This window comes from Sus scrofa, chromosome 6 (genome assembly GCF_054392235.1).
Source record: "Sus scrofa isolate SSC_HxYL_T2T_F1_AM1 chromosome 6, Sscrofa_HxYL_maternal_Yorkshire_Landrace_v2.0, whole genome shotgun sequence".
NCBI classification, from domain to species: domain Eukaryota; kingdom Metazoa; phylum Chordata; class Mammalia; order Artiodactyla; family Suidae; genus Sus; species Sus scrofa.
The window spans coordinates 67,363,585-67,382,688 of NC_139388.1; the positions used below are offsets into that span (position 1 = coordinate 67,363,585).

The following is a 19,104-nucleotide window of genomic DNA, read 5'->3' on the forward strand; positions in this document are numbered from 1 at the left end:
AGGCCTCCCAGTTTTGGGGGAGCACTGGGGAGGTTGTGCACAGGGCCTGAGAGGACTGAGGAACTGGCCCCAGGGCCTGCAGGCAACTTGTTAACCAGACCGGCAGGGGTCCTGTCTCAAGAGGACCCACCCTCTGTACCTGCCGGTGGTAAATATGCAAAAACCAGGCAACGTCCAGAAGGAATGGATTCGCAAATACAACCTTGCAGCTGTTATACCTAAGGAATGGATTCCTAGGTTTAAAGTTTCATGAACGCATCCTCAGGCCAGCTGTGGCCTGCTGGACAGCAGCTTGCTGCTTCTACACACCCGATAACCTTGACTGGCTGGGGGGACCGTGTGCACCCCACAGACCTGGGCAGGCCCTGCCAGGGCCCACATCTGTAGGGGGCGTGGCTCTACGGGAACCAGGTCGTTGGGCGGAAAGGGGTGGCTGGGTGGGGCGGGGAGGGACCCGCGCGGGCGGGGAGGCAATGAGTGGGTGCAGACCCAGACGCGGGTTCCGTGTTCTGTTTACTGAGCACGTCTTGGGCACCAGGCCCCAAGAGGGCCGGCTCGTACCCATGCGACCGATGGCAGGCCTCACGACAACCCCGCGAGGCAGCCGTTCTGCACCTGCCTCCGCGCCGAGGGCCGAGGTGAAGGCGGCGGGGGCGGGGGGACGGGGTGCAGCGCGCACAGGCTACTCCGCACTGTGGACGCGCTGGTGCTGGATGAGTTTCGTGCTCTGGTGGAAGCGGCGGCCGCAGTCCTGGCAGGCGAAGGGCTTCTCGCGCCGGTGGGTGCGCAGGTGCTGCGTGAGCGTGGGCCGCTGGCGGAAGGCCTTGCCGCACTCGGGGCAGGAGTAGGGCCGCTCGCCCGTGTGGATGCGCCGGTGCTGCGTGAGGTTGGCGTGCTGCCGGAAGCTCTGGCCGCACTCGGGGCAGGTGAAGGGCCGCTCGCCCGTGTGGATGCGCTGGTGCTCCGTGAGCCGCGAGACCTGCGTGAAGCCCAGGCCGCACTCCCCGCAGTGGTAAGGCTTCTCGCCCGTGTGCGTCCGCTGGTGGCGAGTGAGCTTCAGCCGCTGGCTGAAGCGCTGGCCGCACTCGGGGCAGGCGAAGGGCTTCTCGCCCGTGTGCACGCGCAGGTGCTGCGTGAGCGTGGGCCGCTGGCGGAAGGCCTTGCCGCACTCGGCGCAGGAGAAGGGCCGCTCGCCCGTGTGGATGCGCCGGTGCTGCGTCAGGTTGGAGCGTTGCCGGAAGCTCTGGCCGCACTCGGCGCAGGCAAAGGGCCGCTCGCCGCTGTGCACCCGGCGGTGCTGCAGAAGCACCGAGCGCCGGCCGAAGCGCTCGCCGCACTCCACGCAGCCGAAGGACTTGTCGCCGGTGTGCACCGCCTGGTGCTCCAGCAGCACGGCACGCCGTGCGAAGCTCTCGCGGCACTCGCTGCACGGGAAGGGGCCTGGGGGCTCGGGCGCGCCGGGGGGCGCGGGGGGCGCGGCGCCTGGGCCCGGGGGGTCGCCGTGGATGCGCTGGTGCTGCAGCAGGTTGGAGCGCTGCCGGAAGCGTTGGCCGCACTCGGAGCAGTGGAAGGGCTGCTCGCCCGTGTGCACGCGCCGGTGCTCCTCCAGGCGCGCGCTGCGCGCGAAGCCCTGGCCACAGTCACCGCACACGAACGGGCGCTCCTCGGTGTGCGTGAGCTGGTGGCGCAGCAGGTGCGAACTGCGGCTGAAGCTGCGGCCGCACTCCCCGCACACAAACGGTCGCTCCCCAGTGTGTATTTTCTGGTGCCTCAGCAGGTTGCTGCGTTGGCTGAATACCTTCCCGCACACATCGCAGCGGCCGCCTCGTACGGCTCCGGTGCCCGTGCTGGGGCGACCTCGGCCCCGGCCCCTGGGGGCGCACCAGCGAGCAGCGGCCAGCCCCCGGCCTGCACCCTGGCAGGGATCGTCTCTGGGGTCCTGCTCACCTCCTGGGTCGCTGCGGAGCACCACCGCCTGTGAAAGGCCACCTTCGCAGGAGGGCGACTCCAGTTGGCCGGTGAGGCTGGCCATGCCGAGGTCCCAGGGGATGTGGAGGTGGGGGCTCACTGTGCCTTGGCCAACAGAGACACTGCCCATCCGAAGCGTAAACCCTGCATTGCACAAGGGATCCGCTAATTCACGACAGAGAAGCCACTTGTGCCTGGAGCCACTCTCGTCCTAGGGTGTGAACTAGAGCGGCCTGAAACGGACCCAGGGGGCAGGCAAAAGTGACATGGGCGTGGCAAGGGTTCTATCTAGGTAGGCTTCCCTCAGGAGGTGACAGCAGGACACAATTAGCCAGGAGGGGGGAGACCCAAAAGCTAGGGACAAGCTTTCCAGGTTTGACTTAAGTTTGTAAAAAAGTTGCCTTTCTAGAGTTCCCACTGTAGCTCAATGGTAAGGAACCTGACTAGTATCCATGAGGATGCAGGTTCGATCCCTGGCCTCACTCAGTGGGTTAAGGAGCTTGCGTTGCTGCCAGCTGTGGTGTAGGTTGAAGACACGGCTCGGATCCCGTGTTGCTGTAGCTGTGGTGTAGGCCTGCAGCCACAGCTCCAGATTGACTGCTAGCTTGGGAACCTCCATATGCTGTGGGTGTGGCCTTAAAAAGTTGAAAAAAAGAAAAAAGCTGCCTTTCTGGGAGAGCTGTAGGGCAAAGCTGGGGCAGGTAGCCCTTGCACTAGCCGGATGGGTCATGGGGGCTTCCACAAATGCAGAGAAGTGGGTGGGCCTGGGGAAGTGAAGCCAGCAGGCAGGGAACGCAGGCGCCAGGACTTCTGTCTGCTGTGTCCGGCTTGCGATGCTCCCAGGACCCCAGAGGGACTGGGACTAAATGCAGGCTGTGGGGCACAGGAGTCGGGCCCAGTCTGCAGGGAAGTGTGAACATGGGTGCTGAGCATATACTCGGCACATGGAGCCCTGGGCTTGCTTGTCATCAGACAGGGCTGGGTGTCTAAGGAGAAAAGGAGCATGTCCCAGCCATGCTGTGAGCGCGCCATCCTTAGATGCTGGCTGAGCAGAGGCCGTGGAGAAGGAGGAAGCCTGGAGGAAGTTAAATCATGCAGACTGAGGGTAGCAAGGGCTTCATGGTGACAGAAAACCTATATAAGCTGTCGAAGAAACTCCGATAAATTATTCTGCATCAGAGGAAGAAATCTGCACGGCAAAAACCTCAGAGTCAAAAAACGAATGACACTCTCCAGAGGCAAAGGGCTAATTGAGCAAAGGGCACCAACCTATCAACCAGACCAACGACCTGACACCCACACGCAAAGGAAAGGGAAAGGAAAGGAGATCTAACTGATGCCTAAATCCCGTCAAAAGGCTTGGTCCCCTCTTACTAAGAAGACTGCCATGACAGCTGTACCCATCTACCAGTTCCAAACCCTTGCTCCAGGAACCCAGGCCCTGGTGTGCATTGCTAGGGAGCAGAGGCAGAAGCCAGTTCGGCAAAACATAGCAACGTAACAAATTTCCGACCCTTTGATCCAACAGTTCTTCGTCAGTTGTGTGTCCCCCTCTGTGTGAGGTGACCTGTGTAGATTTTTCAGTTCTCAGCGAAAAATGACCCAAAGGGATGTCAGGAGGAGCCGGAACGGATAAAGAGTGTGTCCGCAGTGAGCCCCATGGGGCTCGCAGCTGTCCAAGGGGAGGAGGCTTGCTGTTGCGTGTTGAAGTGAGAAGAGGCACAGAACACGTCGGGGTGGAATGGGGGTGAAGGTTAAGTATCCACGTGTGTTTTAAAGACAGGCACTGAGCATGCATCTGAATTTGTTTGCTCTCCTGTGCACAGAATCCTTCTGGAAGGACACGCAGAGAGCTAGTCGTACTGGCTCTGGGGGGCAGGATGGTGACATTCCACTGTATACCCCCTGTGCTTTTCGAATTTTCTAACACAAGAAGGTAGTAGCTGTTCAGTATGTTCTCATGATTAGAACATGGGTGCACAGACATGGTTCAGCTGAGGGCAAGGGGAGCAGCCAGGAGCCCTGCGGGGGGAGACCAAGCTGGGTGGGAGCTGTGCTTGTCTGGGAGGGCAGCCTGGGGAAAGGATGGGGCTGCAGAGGAAGAACCTACCCAGGAGCCCGAGATGGAACTGCCTGGAGAGTGGTCGGCCACACAGCAGGAGCCAAGCCTGCCAGCCGGCTGAAGACTGATACGGCAGGAGGGGCCCGTCCCAGCTCCTCCTCCTTCAGCTTCAACATGGGGGAATGACAGAAAACAAGAAAAGGACTTTAGAAATACCTTGGGCAGCTGCAAAGAAAGAAAGGGATTAGGTTCTGGAATCCAGAGGCTGGGCCCCTGTGCTCCAACCCTCTTTGGCTGTGGAGACTGGGGGCTAAAGCCAGGCTCCGTCCCGCAGGGGACGGTGGAGAACACGAGCTGGGGGCACCCACCCCACCTGCAGACGGTTTAGTCTTGGCGCGGCTGCAGAGGTCTCTCCATTGAGTGGCTGGGGGCCCAGCGAATCCTTCCACTCCAGAGCTGTGGGGGACCCTGAAGCAGCCCCCTCGCCCAGGAGGACGCTCAGGGCAGCGACAGACAAGAAGTTCCCAGAGCCGTGAAGGGCAGGCTGTCAAGAGTGCAGCTGTGGGAGCACGCACACCCAGGGAAACCAAGCTAACGAACAAATCTGGAAAGAACATATACAATTTCCACATTCTCAAAGGATGGAGCAGCATCCACAAAATGAGGACATTATGACAAAAGGATGAGTTCAGACCCTTAGAGAGAAAGAACAGCAAATCGGTGCTTCTGGGTAACAGTCCATCGGTTTAAATTTGCTTCCTCTTGGAACAGCATTAAAGACAGCAGTGAGGTTTGTTTTGTTTTGTTTTGTTTGTTTTTCTCAAGGCATAACATCTACAAAGATGAAGAGAAGAGGGAAGGAAACAGAGTCCTGGTGTTTCCCACTGTGGGAAGCAGTACAGACGGCCTGTGGGGACAGGGCAGGAGCCCAGAGAAGGTGGACAGCAAGTCAGCCATGGGGAAAGATGAAAAAAGTTAACCTGTTTCACCCCAAAGCCTTGAAAAGTCCAGAGCTGGAGGTACTAGGTGCCTCTGGCTGGGCAGGGGCACCGAGCAGGCTGGGGAAGCTGTTACAGACGCTGAAGCCAGAACAGCCCTGGGCTCTGCTGCAGAGAAGTCTAAGGAAACGTGGGCACTGCTGCAGCTCTGCCTTCTGGATCTCTTCTGCCATCCGGGCACAGGGCTGGGCTGAAAGTGGGACACGATGCCGAGGGCGTAACTGAAGTCCCAGTGGGCTGAGCTGCCAGCCTCTCTCCTGGGATGCGGGCAAGAGGCCAGAAGTGCCTTCGCAGAGCACTCAGAAGAAAGAACGGAAGACACAGCAAAGGTGGCTCCAGGCAGCCCAGCCAGACCGCCCTAGGGAGCCTTCAGGGGCAGCACTCAGGCGCCATCCACCCACACATGTCCCTCCAGAAGCGGGGCTCCTTGGGAAGTGACCCCTCACACACACACCCCGGCCCTGGTTTGTGGTCCTGGCCCATGAGGCCCTCACACACCTGCTCGGAGCCGCCAGGTTTGTGGTCCCCTGTCTTTACACATAAGCAGACAACTTGGAGGGATCCGAGACCACATGGAGAGGAAAACTTAAAAAACAAGCTGTTATCCTCAGAGAAAAAGGGAAGGATGTTACAACGGAGAACGGAAAGTGGTTTAGACACTGAATGCTCAGGGAATGAAAACACGCTTGGAAATGAGACCTGTGCTGGCAGATACCAAAATCTCAAAGAAGGGTCTGGAGAATGTAATTGGAGAAAATTTCTGGAAAATAGAGAAGAAAAGGACGGGAAATCACAGTGAAGAGAACCTTGGAGGATCTGTCCTATAGGCCAGGAAGCAAGTAACAGGCATTCCAGAAAGAAGAGAACAGAGCATGGAGGGGACGGCCACTCGGTGTGGCCGGCTGCGCAATCCAGGTTCCCGCAGTGGAGACATGAGAACTGCAGACGAAAGGGCTCACCGAGCAGGAGGTGACAAAGGTCCAAGACTGAGTTCACGGCAAGAATTCCTCAGCCAGCAGAACCCCGTGAAATGTGGCGCATTAGACAAGTGTGTTTCAGGTGGGTGACGCATCTCAGAACGTCACCTCGCTCGCCGGGGTCACAGCAAGGTCCCCCAGAACGAAGGAGTGAGCCAGGGCAGCCAAGGGTCCAGGGGACAGGGAGCCTGGGGCTGGTCACCTGGCCTGAGCTGCTTGGACAACTGGGCAGGATGTGGCTTTGTCTTGTCCAGTCCCCACCCCTGCCAAGGTCCCTTCTGCCCCCCAACCCTGACTACTAACCTGCTGTCCTCGCCAGACCCTCCCTCCCTGCCCTGCCACCCAATCAGTGGGGTGCAAGCCTAAAACCTGGGGACCACCCAGGACGCGAGGGCTGGGAAGGGCTCGGGTGCGGGGAACAGAAGTCCAGCTTTCAGTGGGGAGCAGCAGCTGGAGGGGCCGTGAAGTTTGTGGAAAGTCTGGCTTTTTTTTTTTTTTTTTTTTTTTTTTTTGGTCTCTTTAGGGCTGCACTCGGGGCATGTGGAGGCTCCCAGGGCAGGAGTCCAATCAGACCTGTAGCTGCCGACCTACACCAGAGCCACAGCAACGCCAGATCTGAGCCTCGTCTGTGAGCTACACCACAGCTCATGGCAACACCGGATCCTTAACCCACTGAGCGAGGCCAGGGATCAAACCTGCGTCCTCATGGATGCTAGTTGGCTTTGTTAACCACTGAGCCACGACGGGAACTCCGAGAGGGTGGGAGATGCTAAAGCAGGCTGAAGAGGACAGGGGACGCCCAGGGATGGAGAAGTGTAGGGGGGACTTGAGCAGGGCCAGGAGTGGGATGGGCAGATGTGGTGCTGCCCGTGCACAGGGCCTGGTATGACTCACCTGGGGAGAAGATGCGTCCGGCTTCCTCCTGCCACAGGGCCCTGGGGTGCTCCCTCCATGAGGGCCCCTCAGGCCCAGTCTCACTTTGGGGAGAAGCCTGGTCCGGTGCCATGTCACAGCCCTGAAACCACAGTGGTCCCTGCTCTTCCGTGTCTGGCCAGGCCCGGGGAGGGACTTACCCAGCCCCCACCCACTGAGGCTCCTGGAGCAGGGGCTCACCTGGGCCTCCTTGGGTAGGAACGTGGAGGTGGCCTCCTGGGGTTTGGGTAGAGTCCCAGAATCCAGAAGCTCTGGAGAGGAAGGGTGAGGTCAGACAGCCCCAGGGCACCCTGGCTGGCTGCCTTCCTCAGTAGTGTGCCGGGTGCTGGGATCCACGTAGGGCGGTGAGACCTTGGCTGAGACTTGGGGCCAGGTGTGGCAGGGTGGCCCTCTAAGGAGCCACGCAGGCATGGCAGTGTGGGGTCAGGTCTGGCACCAGCCTGGGAGGTGCACAGGAGGGGCCGTGCCCCCAGCACTTCGGGGTCCTCCCTCAGCTCTACCCACCCACACTCCAGCCTGCCGTCTGCTCCCCAGGACTAGCCTGTTGTCCCCCAACAGATCTCCTCGGGATTGAACCTTACACACCTCCCACACGTGAACCCCCATCAGCCACCTCTGTGCCGTAGAGCGAGGGAAAGGAACCACCGCTGTGATGAGCTTGGCGTGCAAGGGGTACGGATGGCCACGGGCTGGGCGGGATGTAGGGGCCACCAGTGCGTGGGAGGAGTGCCACTGCGCAGGTGACTGGCCCCTCGGGCCTCAGCCAGGCCCCTCAGGCCCTCCAACCAGACCTTGGGCCCTCCCCACTGTGCCTGCCCTTACCTGGGTCCTCTGTGACCTCAGGCTCCTCCTTCACCCGAAGGCCCAGCAGTGACTCCGGTGTGGCCCTAGGGGGCATCTCAAGCCCAGGGTCTGGAGTTGGAGGCGTGGTCTGAGGGAGGGGCTGGAAGTCGGAGGGCTCCACCTTCTCCGATAGCACCTCCTGGCCTTGCACCTGGACTGTGACCTGGGGAGGTGCCCCCACCATCAGGGCTCGGGGGGCGGGGGGAGTTGGGCCAAGCGTGAGCCTCGGGCTCGTGGGCATCCACCCTGTCTCGGGGCCTCAGCCGTCCTGGCTGCCTAGACTCCAAAGGACCCACGCCCACCAGGGGCTGAGCAAGCAGGGAAGGGTCCACCTGCCATTGCTGTCCTGCTGGCGACACCCAAGGCTGCCCGGTGCTCTCCCTCTGTCCCCATCCTGCATCCCTCCCACATCCATGACTGGGTGATGCAGGGATGGGCCTGTGAGGCTGGCCCTGAAAGACTGTCCACTCTCGGGCAGGGTCTGCGGCAGGTTAGCACTTTAAAGCCACGGGGGACCAGTGTCTGGCTGAGCCTGGCACCCGCAGGATGAGGAAGAGATGGATACTCTTCCAGTCCCGACCCCAGGGCCACTGACTCACCCATCTCCGGGGCCCTCCTGGCTCCCGGCGCAGCCCCTCCACCAGGGCAGCGGCCTCCTCAGGGCTGCCTGGCTGCTGTCTCTGCACGCGGGCCTGGATCTCAGGCGGCAGCACGCCCAGGAACTGCTCCAGCACCAGCAGCTCCAGCATCTGCTCCTTGGAGTGCACCTCGGGCCGTAGCCACTGGCGGCACAGCTCCCGCAGCCGGGCCAGGGCCTCGCAGGGCCCCACTGCCTCCTCGTAGCGGAAGTGCCGGAAGTGCCGTCGTGCAGCCTCTGGGCCGGGATCCCATGGAGCAGCCTCGCCCTCCTCCTCAGAGTCCTCCAGCTTCACCGTGACAGGTCCCTCATCCTCTGGGGGCGCGTGGCCTGGGGAGCCCAGGGCTGCGGGCCTCATCGCAGAGTCCAGGCTGGGGCTCTGAGGCCGGTGTCCACCCTGCAGGAGGAATGGGATGAGGCTGCTGTGACTGTAAGAGAGCAGCCGGGAGTGAGAAAGCTTAGCGATCCTGCTCAGCCACCGGCCAGCCCTGTCCTGAGCTAGTGAGTGACCGTCGGCTCCTCCCTCCCCCTTTCTCTGTATAAAAGGAGCCTGAGTTCTGAGGATGGAAGATGGCTTTTTGAGACACTAGTCTGCCACCTTCTCGGTCTGCTGGCTTTCCGATTAAAGCCTTCATTCCTTGCCTCAACAACTTGTTTCCGAATTTACTGGCCTCTTGTGCAGTCAGCAAAGCGAACTTGGGTTTGGTATCACGATGAGGACAAACAATGGTGGTGGATATGCTTATGGAGAGTCTCCCGCGCGCTGTGCTGTTCCCGTGGTGGCAGGCAGGTGAGGAAACTGAGGCACAGGGAGGCGGTCACGGGCCAAGGACCAGCGGGGCTGCGGAGCCCTCTGTGAGTCCCAGTGTGGCCTCTCTAGCTGGGCCTGGGCAGTCTCTAGCAGCTTCTTGCTCCAAACACAGGCTGCTGCTTAGGCCTAGACAGCACCTCCTCTCTCCCTAAATCCCACCCTTCCACATACACCAGCTAACCCCTGCCCTGCTGCCCTCTCGCTGGCAGGTGGATGACACCTCCAGCACCCACTGCCTGGTTACTACCCCTCCCAAAGTAGTGCCAAAGAGCAGCCTCCCTCCACCTGTCCCAGCCATATCTGTGCAAGGTCACCTGCATGGCCCAGCCCCCAGAAAGCATCCCCCCCATTCATCCCCATTCTCACAACTTACCACAACACTAAATGCCCCATTATCTCCTCAGTTTCCCGATTTAGGCGGGGCTGAGGTAATAGGGGTTTGGGCGTGGGTGGGGGTTGGCTACAAAGGCTTAGAGACCCCTGGACTCATAGCCTGCAAGCAAAGTCGGAGAGTCCTAACCTTGGCATGTCGCTGTCTCTCTGGGAACCTCAGTTTCCCCATCTGCAAAGGGGGACGGTCCCCCAACTTCCCCTCCACTCGCGCTGCTCCTTCTGCAGCAGGAGGTAAAGTGCAAGATTTGTGAAGAAATCTGAGTTTATTGATGGTGTGAATTCGGGTTCGAAGGCCGTCTGATCCTGGGAGTCTATCCTTCACTCCTCAAGATTCCAAGTCAACCGAAACCTCAGGAGAAAGCTGGGCCTTAGCGATCGAGCCGGCCCTTCGGAGCTCGATAAACTACATTTACCAGAAGTCTTGGCTGGCCATGTCTGCTTTAGGAAGCCGGGGCAGGTCCGGGTGCCGCCATGGCAACTGGGGGCGGGGTTTCCAGATTCCGTCGCCGTGGCAACGGCCAGGGATTGGCGAGCTTCGCACAACAGCACTGAGCCGGTCCACAGGGAGCGCCCAGGCCCCTGCTCCGCGCTCCTGGTCCCGCTGGGCCGCCGCCCGGGTCCCTGCCCGCACCTTCCCGATCGAGGGGCGCCCGCCCTCACCTCCGCACTCAGCGGGCCGCTCCGTGCTCCTGAGCATGCGCGCTCCCGACTTCCCCCGCCCCGACGGACTTTGTCTCCCAGAATGCTCCACGCACCAGCCCGGGCGCCGCCTCGCCCTTCCCGCAAGCTCGTCTCAGTTTCCGCCCTCCTCCCGCTGTCCCCCGGGGCAGCGTCGTTCGCCACGATCGGATCACACTCCGGGCCGCGCCTTCCTGCGCTCCCAGCCTCACATCCAAGCGTCAGGGGCCCGTCGACGCGCGCAAGCTTCCCAGGGGGCAACAGGAGGCAGCACCGCCTGCCCAACAGCGCATGCCCTCCACAACGTCTTCCTCCATTCTCTACGCGGCTCCTAGGGATTAGCAGGACCCTGAACCAATCACGGCCCTCGCTTGGATTCCGTCAGCCCCTTTCTCCATGGCAACCCCCTGCAGAGACTGGGCCACCCGTGCCGTCGCCCACAGGACCGCAAGCGAGCCTCTCGCGCTTTCGCCCGGGAGAGGGGCTTAGCCCAGCCGTTTCTGGGAGGCGTGGCGGCCGGCCCTCTGCGCGCGTGCGCGCAACGCGAAGATGCTCTTTTGTGCCAGCGGACCGTAGGCGGCCCGGGCGTCTCCATGGTAACCGCGCGGGTGGTGCCGGCGCTTTCCAGTGCAACCATGGGTACCCGCAGGCGTCTGCAGGAGGATGGGAGAGATGGGAGGAGGTGATGCCGAGCGAGAGAGACTGCGAGGACTGACAGACAGACACTGAGGAGCGGGGGCGGGGCAGGCTGTGACTAGAGACAGTGAAAGTAAGTGAACAGCCCCCGGGACAGAGACACGGGCAGGACAGAAAGAACGAAGATTTCTGCTCTCAGAGTCCTAAACTGTGCGATAAGAAGACAGGGAGGCAGGGCTGGGTAGACTTGTGTCAGGACCGTTAACAAGAGGGAGAGAGATCGGGGCGGGATGGAGAGGAAAGGAGAGACAGGAGAGGGAGAATTCGTTTACGGCGACAAGACGTGCAGATCGAGTTTCAAGGGATAGAGATCAGGAGTACAGAAGCAAGAGGCGAGAAAGGGACAGAAATTAGAGGTACAGTAAAATAGATCGAGAGTTTCAAAGACTCGGGGAAAGGTGACAGCAAGAAGAGAGACGGAGCGGGAGGGACGCTTGTGAAGAAAACTTACACAAAACTTGACAATAAGACAAGAAAGATGTCTGGAAGCCTTCGCACCATCTCTGCCAAGTCTCCTTCAGGTCATCTGATTTCCTAACCAGAGCAACGACTTCTCACTTCACTGCTTTTGATCAGAGTCCAGATACTGTGAAGTTAGATGCTAACTTGTAGAAGGTTGATAGACTGTAGTGCTTTCTGTTCAGTAGAAAAGGGTACCCCAAGTTTTTTGTTTTTATCACACTGTAGGACACTAAGCAGGATACTAAGTGCTGGGCCTCTCCACTGCCTTGTGAAGCGCTACTAATCCCACTTTGCTATTTTCTTTCTTTGCTTTTTAGAGCCGCACCCGCGGCAACATGGAGGTTCCCAGGCTAGGGGTGGAATCAGAGCTTCAGCCGCTGGCCTACACCACAGCTCACGGCAACGCGGGATCTTTAACCCGCTGAGCAAGGCCAGGGATCGAACCCGCATCCTCATGGGTCCTAGTCGGGTTCGTTAACCGCTGAGCCACGAAGGGAGCTCCCACACTTTTATTTCATTATTCCTTCTTTCTTCTTTCACCCCCTCTGCTGTTCCTTCTCTCTCATATTCCCAGAACCACCTGTGTCACCTTGCTAGTTCCCACCGAGGTAGATAAGTCTTTGACGCGTATGTTTTTTGCTCTTTCGAAATTATGTTTTGACAGTCTGAAAGGGCACAGTTCCCCGGAATGAGGAAACAGTGAGACACCGCCGGGAAGGGAGGGAGATTAGGGAGGACGATGGAGAGAGAGAGAGACTGAAAGTAGAACTCGGGGAAAGACAGGAGAGGTCTTAATGGGCGAGAAAGCCAGCCTTGGGCAGAGGTGGCCTCTGGCGCCCCAGCCTGGACCCCGCGCTCGGCCACCTCGTCGCCGAACTACGTTCCCATATCCCGGCGGGCCCGGGGGACCGCGCAGCGCCGGAGCGCCGTCGGGCGGGCCCCAAGCGGCCCCCTCCAATCCCGGCCGTCGCCTGGCAACCTCCGCTTCCGCCGATAAGATGGAGGCTGGGATCGGCGGCCACCGGGAAGCGGTGCCTGGGGCAGGAGATGGGTTGGGGCCGCAGCCCCGCCGGCCTAGTTGAGGCAGCCGGCCCGCGTCGTGGTCCGGAGATGAGGGCGGTCGGCCGCGGGGGACCCGGGGGCTCCGGCCAAGGGGCTTAGGCGCAGGTACTCTCGGTTCCGGTGGGGGGAAGGGAACGGAGACCTCGGGCCGGCCAATCGGAGCCTTCGGCGGCCCCGCGGCCTTCTGGGAAATGTAGTCTCACGCCTCCCCTGGAGGCGGGCTTGGGGACTTTATATAGAGTAGGAGGGAGAGGATGAAGGATCGAGTGAATGTAACTGAAGTTTGTGGGGAGTTCCTGCTGTGGTGCAGCGGGTTGCCGCAGCCACGGCTTGGATTCGATTCCTGGCCCGGGAACTCCATATGCCACGGGTGCGTCCAAGAAAGAAAGAAAAGGAGTTCCCTTCGTGGCTCAGCGGTCAACCTACCCGACTACGATCCATGAGGCTGCGGGTTCGATCCCGGCCTCGCTCAGCGGCTTAAGGACCCGGCGTTGCCGTGACCTGTGGTGTGGGTCGCAGTCGCGGCTCAGATCTGGCGTGGCTGTGGCTGTGATGTAGGCCGGCAGTTGTAGCTCTGTTTTGACCCCTAGCCTGGGAATCTCCATATGCCACAGATGCTGCAGCCCTAAAAAGCAAGCAAGGGAAAAAAAAAAAAAAAAAAAAAGAAAATTGGAAAATTAGAAAATCATGGGTGAGCAAGCGAAGGCATGAATGTGGAGACGGCGGAATGGGAGCCTGAGCGGTTTGGAATTCAGGGCCCCCACTCGGGGCAGGAAGCCTTTTCTAGACCTGCTTAGACTTTAAGCAAGGCGCAGCCTGTTTCCCTGAAGGTACTCCCCGGTACCGTATCCATTCCCCAAATACAGATTTGTGAGGCATTTGTCCCTGTTTTTCACCCACATTCCTTCAAGAAATTTTCACTGTTTTTATCAAATACTACTTTCACATGATTTGCAGTGCAGAAGGGACAAAGTGAGAAGCCTGCTTCCCACCACTATTTTTTTTTTTTGTCTTTTTGCCTTCTTCTCGGGCCACACCCGTGGCATATGAAGGTTCCCAGGCTAGGGGTCTACTCGAGCTGTAGCCGCCGGCCTACGCCAGAGCTATAGCACACGGCAACGCCAGATCCTTAACCCTGAGCAAGGCCAGGGATCGAACCCGCAACCTCATGGTTCCTAGTTGGATTCATCAACAACTGAGCCACGACAGGAACTCCTCCACTATTTTTGATTTAGTGACTTAGTTGGCAAATGACTACTGGATGTCTCCAAAGTGCCAGGCTCTCTTCCTGGGCCTAGGGACCCAACAGAGTGCTCAGCAGGTACAAGTCCTGCCTTCAAGGTGTGACACAATGCACAATAAAATATAAGTGAAGAGGCTGTTTTGGTCAGGTTACCTCTTTTTTTTTTTTTTTTTTCCTTTTTAGGGCCGTACCTGCAGCATATGGAGGTTCCCAGGCTAGGGGTCAAATCAGAGCTACAGCCATTGGCCCACTCCACAGCAATGCAGGATCTGAGTCGCGTCTGCGAGCTACACCACAGCTCATGGCAATGCTGGATCCTTAACCCACTGAGCAAGGCCTGGGATCAAACCCTCAACCTCATAGTTCCTAGTTGGATTTGTTTCCCGCTGTGCCACGATGGGAACTTTTTTTTGGGGGGGGCTGTGTTTGCAGCATGTAGAAGATCTCAGGCCAGGGATCACACCTGTGTTACAGCAGCAACCCAAGCTGCTGCAGGGACAATGCTGGATCCTTAATCCACTGTGCCGCAAGGGAACTCCTGATTGGGTTACATTTGAGCAGAGACCTGCAAAAGAGGGAATAAGCCATGCAGGTTACGGGAAAATGCCCCCACTATGGGCCTGAGCAGCCAGAAAGCAAAGGTCCTGGGTTGGGAGAGCCTTTCGTCTGGCCAAGGATGTGTTCGGGGGTAAGCAGGTGAGGACGGTGGCTTTTACTCAGAGAGAGGTGGAGGCCTGAGAGGGTTCTAAGCAGAGGAGACTGGATCTGGTTTGGTTCTTCCTGAATCATTCTGGCTGCTGTGAAGAGAGCCACCTCCCCCCCACCCCCGCCCGGTACTCCACGGGACTGGCATGAAATAAGGAGGTTCCTTTCTGTGTGTGTTAGCTTCCTGTGACTGCTGTAATGTATCACTACAGACTTAGTGCGCTAAAACCACACAAACTTATCGTCTTAGAGTCTTGGAGGTCAGAAATCTGAAATGGGCCTTCCGAGCTTAAAATCAAGGTATTGGCAGGGCTGGTTCCTTCTGGAGGTTCTAGGCTTCATTTGTGACGTTGCCTTCTGAGTGAAATCTTTTCCTTCCTCTTACAGGGACCTCTCTGATTCCATTTAGGGCCTTCCCAGACGAGCTCTGCTTCTCATGAGCGTTACCACAGTCACGGCTGCAGTGTCCCTTTGCTGTGTAAGGTGATTGATTCATAAGCTCCTGGGATTAGGATGCGGATATGAGTGGGAGCCATTATTCAGTCTCTGACACTGATACTTGATGTCTCTGAGTGAGAAGCATGGTGATGCTTCTGTTCATCCGTGTCTGGGATGGGTCAGGATTTCTAGAGGCTCTTGGCGTCCCCTTGTGGTCGTGAGAGCTTTTCTGGGGGAGGAGCAGTCTCCCAGAAGACTTTCTTTTGATCGCATGAGCTAAAACTAAGCAAAAAGGTCCTCTAGATGCAAAAAATGCTCGGAAGTGTGCACGCAGAATTTCAGTCTAGGGGGAGAAGGGACTGGGCATGCCTCTGAGCAGTGGTCAGCAGGGCCGGGTGCTCGAGGTCAGAGCCTTGGTCCAGACTCCCATGTACTCGCACAGTAATGCCCATGTGTTCCCCTTTTCAGGCAGAGGCAGGCATGACAGGAGAGGCCAAGAGGCTGTCAGTGTGGGCACGGCGGTAGCTCCTGGGGCCGGTCAGCGGGGAGAGAGCTTCTTGAGGGGCATGGCTCGGCGCGGTGGCATGAAGACAACCCCCCACCGGGAGGCGTTGGGGAAGGCGCCCCTCGGGCTTGGCCTTCGCCCTGGTGCCAAGCGGGACCGGAAGTCTATCACCCTGCACCTGAAGCTGGAGGTGCTTCGGAGGTTTGAGGAGGGCGAGAAGCTGACCCAGATTGCCTGCGCCCTGGGGCTGGCGACCTCCACTGTCGCCTCGATCCGTGTCAACAAGGACAAGATCCGGGCCAGTTCCCAGGCAGCCACGCCGGTGAGCGCCACGCAGCTGACCCGCTGCCGGGGTGTGTTGATGGGCCACATGGAACGCCTGCTGAGCCTGTGGATAGAGGAGCAGAGGCGGCAGAACCTGCCGGTCAGCACGCTGCGCATCCAGGACAAGGCGCGCCGGCTCTTTGCGCAGCTGCAGCACGAGCAGGGCGGCGGCACCTGGGCTGCGAGTTTCGGGGCCAGCAACGGCTGGTTTGCCCGGTTCAAGGCGCGCCACAAGGTGTTGTTGACGGCAGAGCCCGCGGCAGCGGACGCCCGGGCCGCTGCCCGCTACCCGCCCCCCCGCCCCGTGCTGCGCGCCCTCCTGGAGGCTGGCCGCTACTCCGCTCGCCAGGTCTTCAACGTGGACGAGACGGGCCTGTTCTGGAAGCGGCTGCCGGAGCGCATGCTCCTGGCGCTGGAGGGCACAGCGGGGCCTGGGCCCAAGGCCTCCAAGGACCACCTGACGCTGCTGCTCGGAGGCAATGCCGCTGGGGACTTTAAGCTGAAGCCTCTGCTGGTCTACCCCTCGGAGAACCCACGCGCCCTCAGGGGCTGCTGCAAGGCCAGCCTGCCTGTGGTCTGGCGCTCCAACCGCAATGACTGGGTGACACCCAGCATCTTCCAGGAGTGGTTTACAGGCTGCTTCTGCCCAGCCGTGGAGAGCTACTGTGCCAGCCATGGCCTCCCGCACCGCGCCCTGCTGCTACTGGACAGCGCGCCCTGCCACCCCGCCCACTTGGTGGGCCTCTCAGCCCATGTGCGTGTGGAGTTCCTGCCGAAGAACACATCCGCCCTGATCCAGCCCATGAACCAGGGCATCATCGCCACCTTCAAGGCCCATTATCTGCGCCGCACGCTCGGGCAGCTGGTCCAGGAGACGGCTGGTGCAGACCCGCCCTCTGTGAGGGTGTTCTGGTGCCGCTACACAGTCGTGACTGCCGTGGACAACATCGCCGAGGCCTGAGCAGACCTGCAGCCTGCCACCATGAATAGCGCCTGGCGGAAGCTCTGGCCCGAGTGCGTGCCTGCTGGTGCCCCCGAGCCCGGCACCGCACCCAAGCTCTACCGCAGCATTGTGGTGCTAGCCAGTCATGCAGGCCTTGGGGACGTGGCCAAGGCCGATGTCCATCTGCTGCAGGCCCAGGTGGAGACCTCAGCCCAGAGTGCCCTCCAGGATGTGGAGGATGGGGACGTCCGTGGCTCGGGACTGTCCTGGGAGGCAGGGAAAGGCCTGGCCTCCAGGAGACCAGAGTCAGGTCTCACGGAGGCCGCGGTGGGTATGGAGACCAGAGGAGCCGCTGTGGGTGCACTGAGCCCTGAGCACCTGGCCCAGGCCCTGTCCCACTTTGCTGCCGGACTGAGGGTCCTCATGGAGAACGACCCCAACCGCGAACGCAGCCTGCAGGTGTCCCGGCGTGTCCACTGTGTCCTCGCCTGCCTCCGGGAGCTGCACTGGGAGAGGAGGCGACAGGCTCGGGCAGCTGCATCCTCAAGGGTCCCCACAATGGTGGCAACAAGGGAGTTAGCAGGGAGCCTGCTCTCGCCTCAGGTGGTCCCACAGAGGGTGGGCAAGTGGCTCAGGGCACAGACCCTGAAGGACAGACCTCTTTGGCTGTTCCGTGTGATTTGGGGCTTGGGCCCAACCTCTCATGAGCTTTGTCGGATGCCGTTTTGTTTCTGGAGGGTGGACACTGCCATTTCTCCCTGACGGCTCTCATACGTCTTGCACTGCCACCTTTGATCCAGTGACACATAGAGCACCGAGCTTGGGGAACAAAAAGGTGGTGATCTCTGATTGGCAGATAAGCTGTGGGCCCCAAAACTGCCCATCATGTCAGAGATGCACCCTGTAGCACCGTAGCTGCCAAACACATCCCACCAGGTGGTGAGGGGCCAGACTGAGGCACGTCTCTCCTATTTGCCAACCTGATGTTTCCCTGGGCCACTGGGACCCTTCCTAGCCAACTCTGGATGAGGGTTCCCTACTCTCCTTCCTCCCTTTCCGTGTCGTCCTCTGCCCTTCTGGCTTCCGTGGCCTCTGCTGTCCCAGGTCTCCGGTACCCTCCCCGGGCGTGTGTGGGTTTTGATACCAGGGCCCATCCCTTGCTTTGGAGATGTTTCCTTCGCTGGGTTTCTGGGCCATGGTTGTCTTGGCTTCCCTCCAGCCTCCGAGGCTGAGGCTTTTGTCACTTTGATGCCCTCCCAGGTCTAGTGCTCTTGGGAAAATCTCAGCAACTCTTGAGGGCTCAGTGGCCACCTCAGGGTCACTTCCCAGCACACTGGCTGCAGCCCAGCCTTCGCCTGGGTAACCTATAGCTCTGATTCTGATGGACTGACCTGGACCGTCTTAGCATCTTCCCTCGTTCCAGCTTGTTCTGTTTCCCAGACTGTAGCAAGCACCCTGAGGTGTGTGCTGGAGTCTGCAGACACACCGTATGGGCCACCAAACCACAGGGAGTCAGCAAGGGAAGGTGGTGGTGGTGGTTTTTTTGGCTGCATCAGTGGCAAGCAAAAGTTCTTGGTCCAGGGACTGAACCAGGGAACTCCTAGGATGTTCCTGTGTCCCATCTAGACCCCCCTTCTGCCTGGTATGCCAGGAATAAAGTTGGGAGGAAGGATTTCTGCCATCTGTCCCACCTAACACTTGTAGTGATGTGCCTGCTGTCAACACATAATGGGTTGGAGGCTGGGGAGGGGCCGGAGGGTCCAGCCTTACAGGGAGACAGGTCAGATGACGCCCCTTGCTAGCTTTCCTGGTAAGACTGGCATAGGGGATGGCAAGGGGAAGGGAAGGAGCTTTTCTTAGGAGCCTGGTGACTGAATGGATTAATAAATTGCACAAATTATGAGAACTTGTAATGTGCTAGGTGTTGGGAGACCATGGTGGGAGAGACTGCCTTCTAGAATTGCCAGTCCAGGGAGTTCCCAGTGTGGTGCAGCAGAAACGAAATCTGAATAGGAACCATGAGGTTGCAGGTTCTATCTGTGGCCTTGCTCAGTGAGTTAAGGATCTGGTGTTGCCATGAGCTGTGGTAGAGGTCGCAGACTCGGCTCGGATCTGGCGTTGCTGTAGCTCTGGCATAGGGGCAGCAGCTGTAGCTCCGATTGGACCCCTAGCCTGGGAACCTCCATATGCCGCGGGTGTGGCCCTTAAAAAAAAAAAAAAAAAAAAAAAGAATACCAGTTCAGGAGTTCCCGTTATGGCCCAGCGGTTAAGGAACCCGACTAACATCCATGAGGACGCAGGTTAGATCCCTGGCCTTGCTCAGTGGGTTAAAGGATCTGGTCTTGCGGTGGACTCTGGTGAAGGTCGCAGACTTGGCTGGGATCCAGCGTTGCTGTGGCTCTGGCATAGGCTGGTGGTTACAGCTC

General features: G+C 59.4%; 3 protein-coding genes across 49 annotated transcripts in view; 2 read left to right on the forward strand and 1 right to left on the reverse strand.

Moving 5' to 3' along the window:
- LOC110261339 (zinc finger protein 444) overlaps window positions 1-19,104 on the forward strand; it is a 996,914-nt gene that overhangs the window by 966,118 nt on the left and 11,692 nt on the right. The gene's annotated exons all lie outside the window — the stretch shown is intronic.
- Window positions 497-10,621, reverse strand: MZF1 (myeloid zinc finger 1). Of its 28 annotated transcripts, none has more exons than XM_084962333.1 (6): window positions 10,378-10,621; window positions 8,381-8,815; window positions 7,761-7,944; window positions 7,119-7,189; window positions 6,900-7,020; window positions 497-2,112 (listed from the first exon to the last, which is right to left on the reverse strand). In XM_084962333.1, exons 2-6 carry the CDS (start codon window positions 8,774-8,776, stop codon window positions 683-685), a joined length of 2,202 nt encoding a protein of 733 aa, XP_084818459.1. In that variant the 5' UTR covers window positions 8,777-8,815; window positions 10,378-10,621; the 3' UTR covers window positions 497-682. The 28 variants fall into 28 exon arrangements, with proteins under 28 accessions (XP_084818459.1, XP_020953015.1, XP_084818462.1 ...); XM_021097356.2 differs by having other exon boundaries at window positions 6,900-7,038; XM_084962336.1 differs by having other exon boundaries at window positions 7,761-7,970; window positions 10,283-10,621.
- On the forward strand, window positions 10,362-18,581 carry LOC110261337 (tigger transposable element-derived protein 1). 20 transcript variants are annotated; one of them, XM_021097399.2, is made up of 3 exons: window positions 10,362-11,517; window positions 14,856-14,951; window positions 15,375-18,581. In XM_021097399.2, exon 3 carries the CDS (start codon window positions 15,473-15,475, stop codon window positions 16,694-16,696), a length of 1,224 nt encoding a protein of 407 aa, XP_020953058.1. In that variant the 5' UTR covers window positions 10,362-11,517; window positions 14,856-14,951; window positions 15,375-15,472; the 3' UTR covers window positions 16,697-18,581. The 20 variants fall into 20 exon arrangements, with proteins under 20 accessions (XP_020953058.1, XP_020953061.1, XP_084818494.1 ...); XM_021097402.2 differs by having other exon boundaries at window positions 14,856-14,946; XM_084962368.1 differs by having other exon boundaries at window positions 14,878-14,951.

Coding starts and splice junctions, on each gene's coding strand:
- LOC110261337 (XM_021097398.2), top strand. CDS start 10,365: ATGCTCCACGCACCAGCCCGGGCGCCGCCTCGCCCTTCCCGCAAGCTC. Junction 10,897..14,877: donor GCGGCCCGGGCGTCTCCATG/GTAACCGCGCGG, acceptor GATTCCATTTAG/GGCCTTCCCAGACGAGCTCT. Junction 14,947..15,374: donor CTGCAGTGTCCCTTTGCTGT/GTAAGGTGATTG, acceptor TCCCCTTTTCAG/GCAGAGGCAGGCATGACAGG.
- MZF1 (XM_021097347.2), bottom strand. CDS start 9,622: ATGGGGCATTTAGTGTTGTG. Junction 8,847..9,602: donor ATGGGGCATTTAGTGTTGTG/GTAAGTTGTGAG, acceptor GCTCTCTTACAG/TCACAGCAGCCTCATCCCAT. Junction 7,945..8,380: donor CAGGAGGGCCCCGGAGATGG/GTGAGTCAGTGG, acceptor GCACCTCCCCAG/GTCACAGTCCAGGTGCAAGG.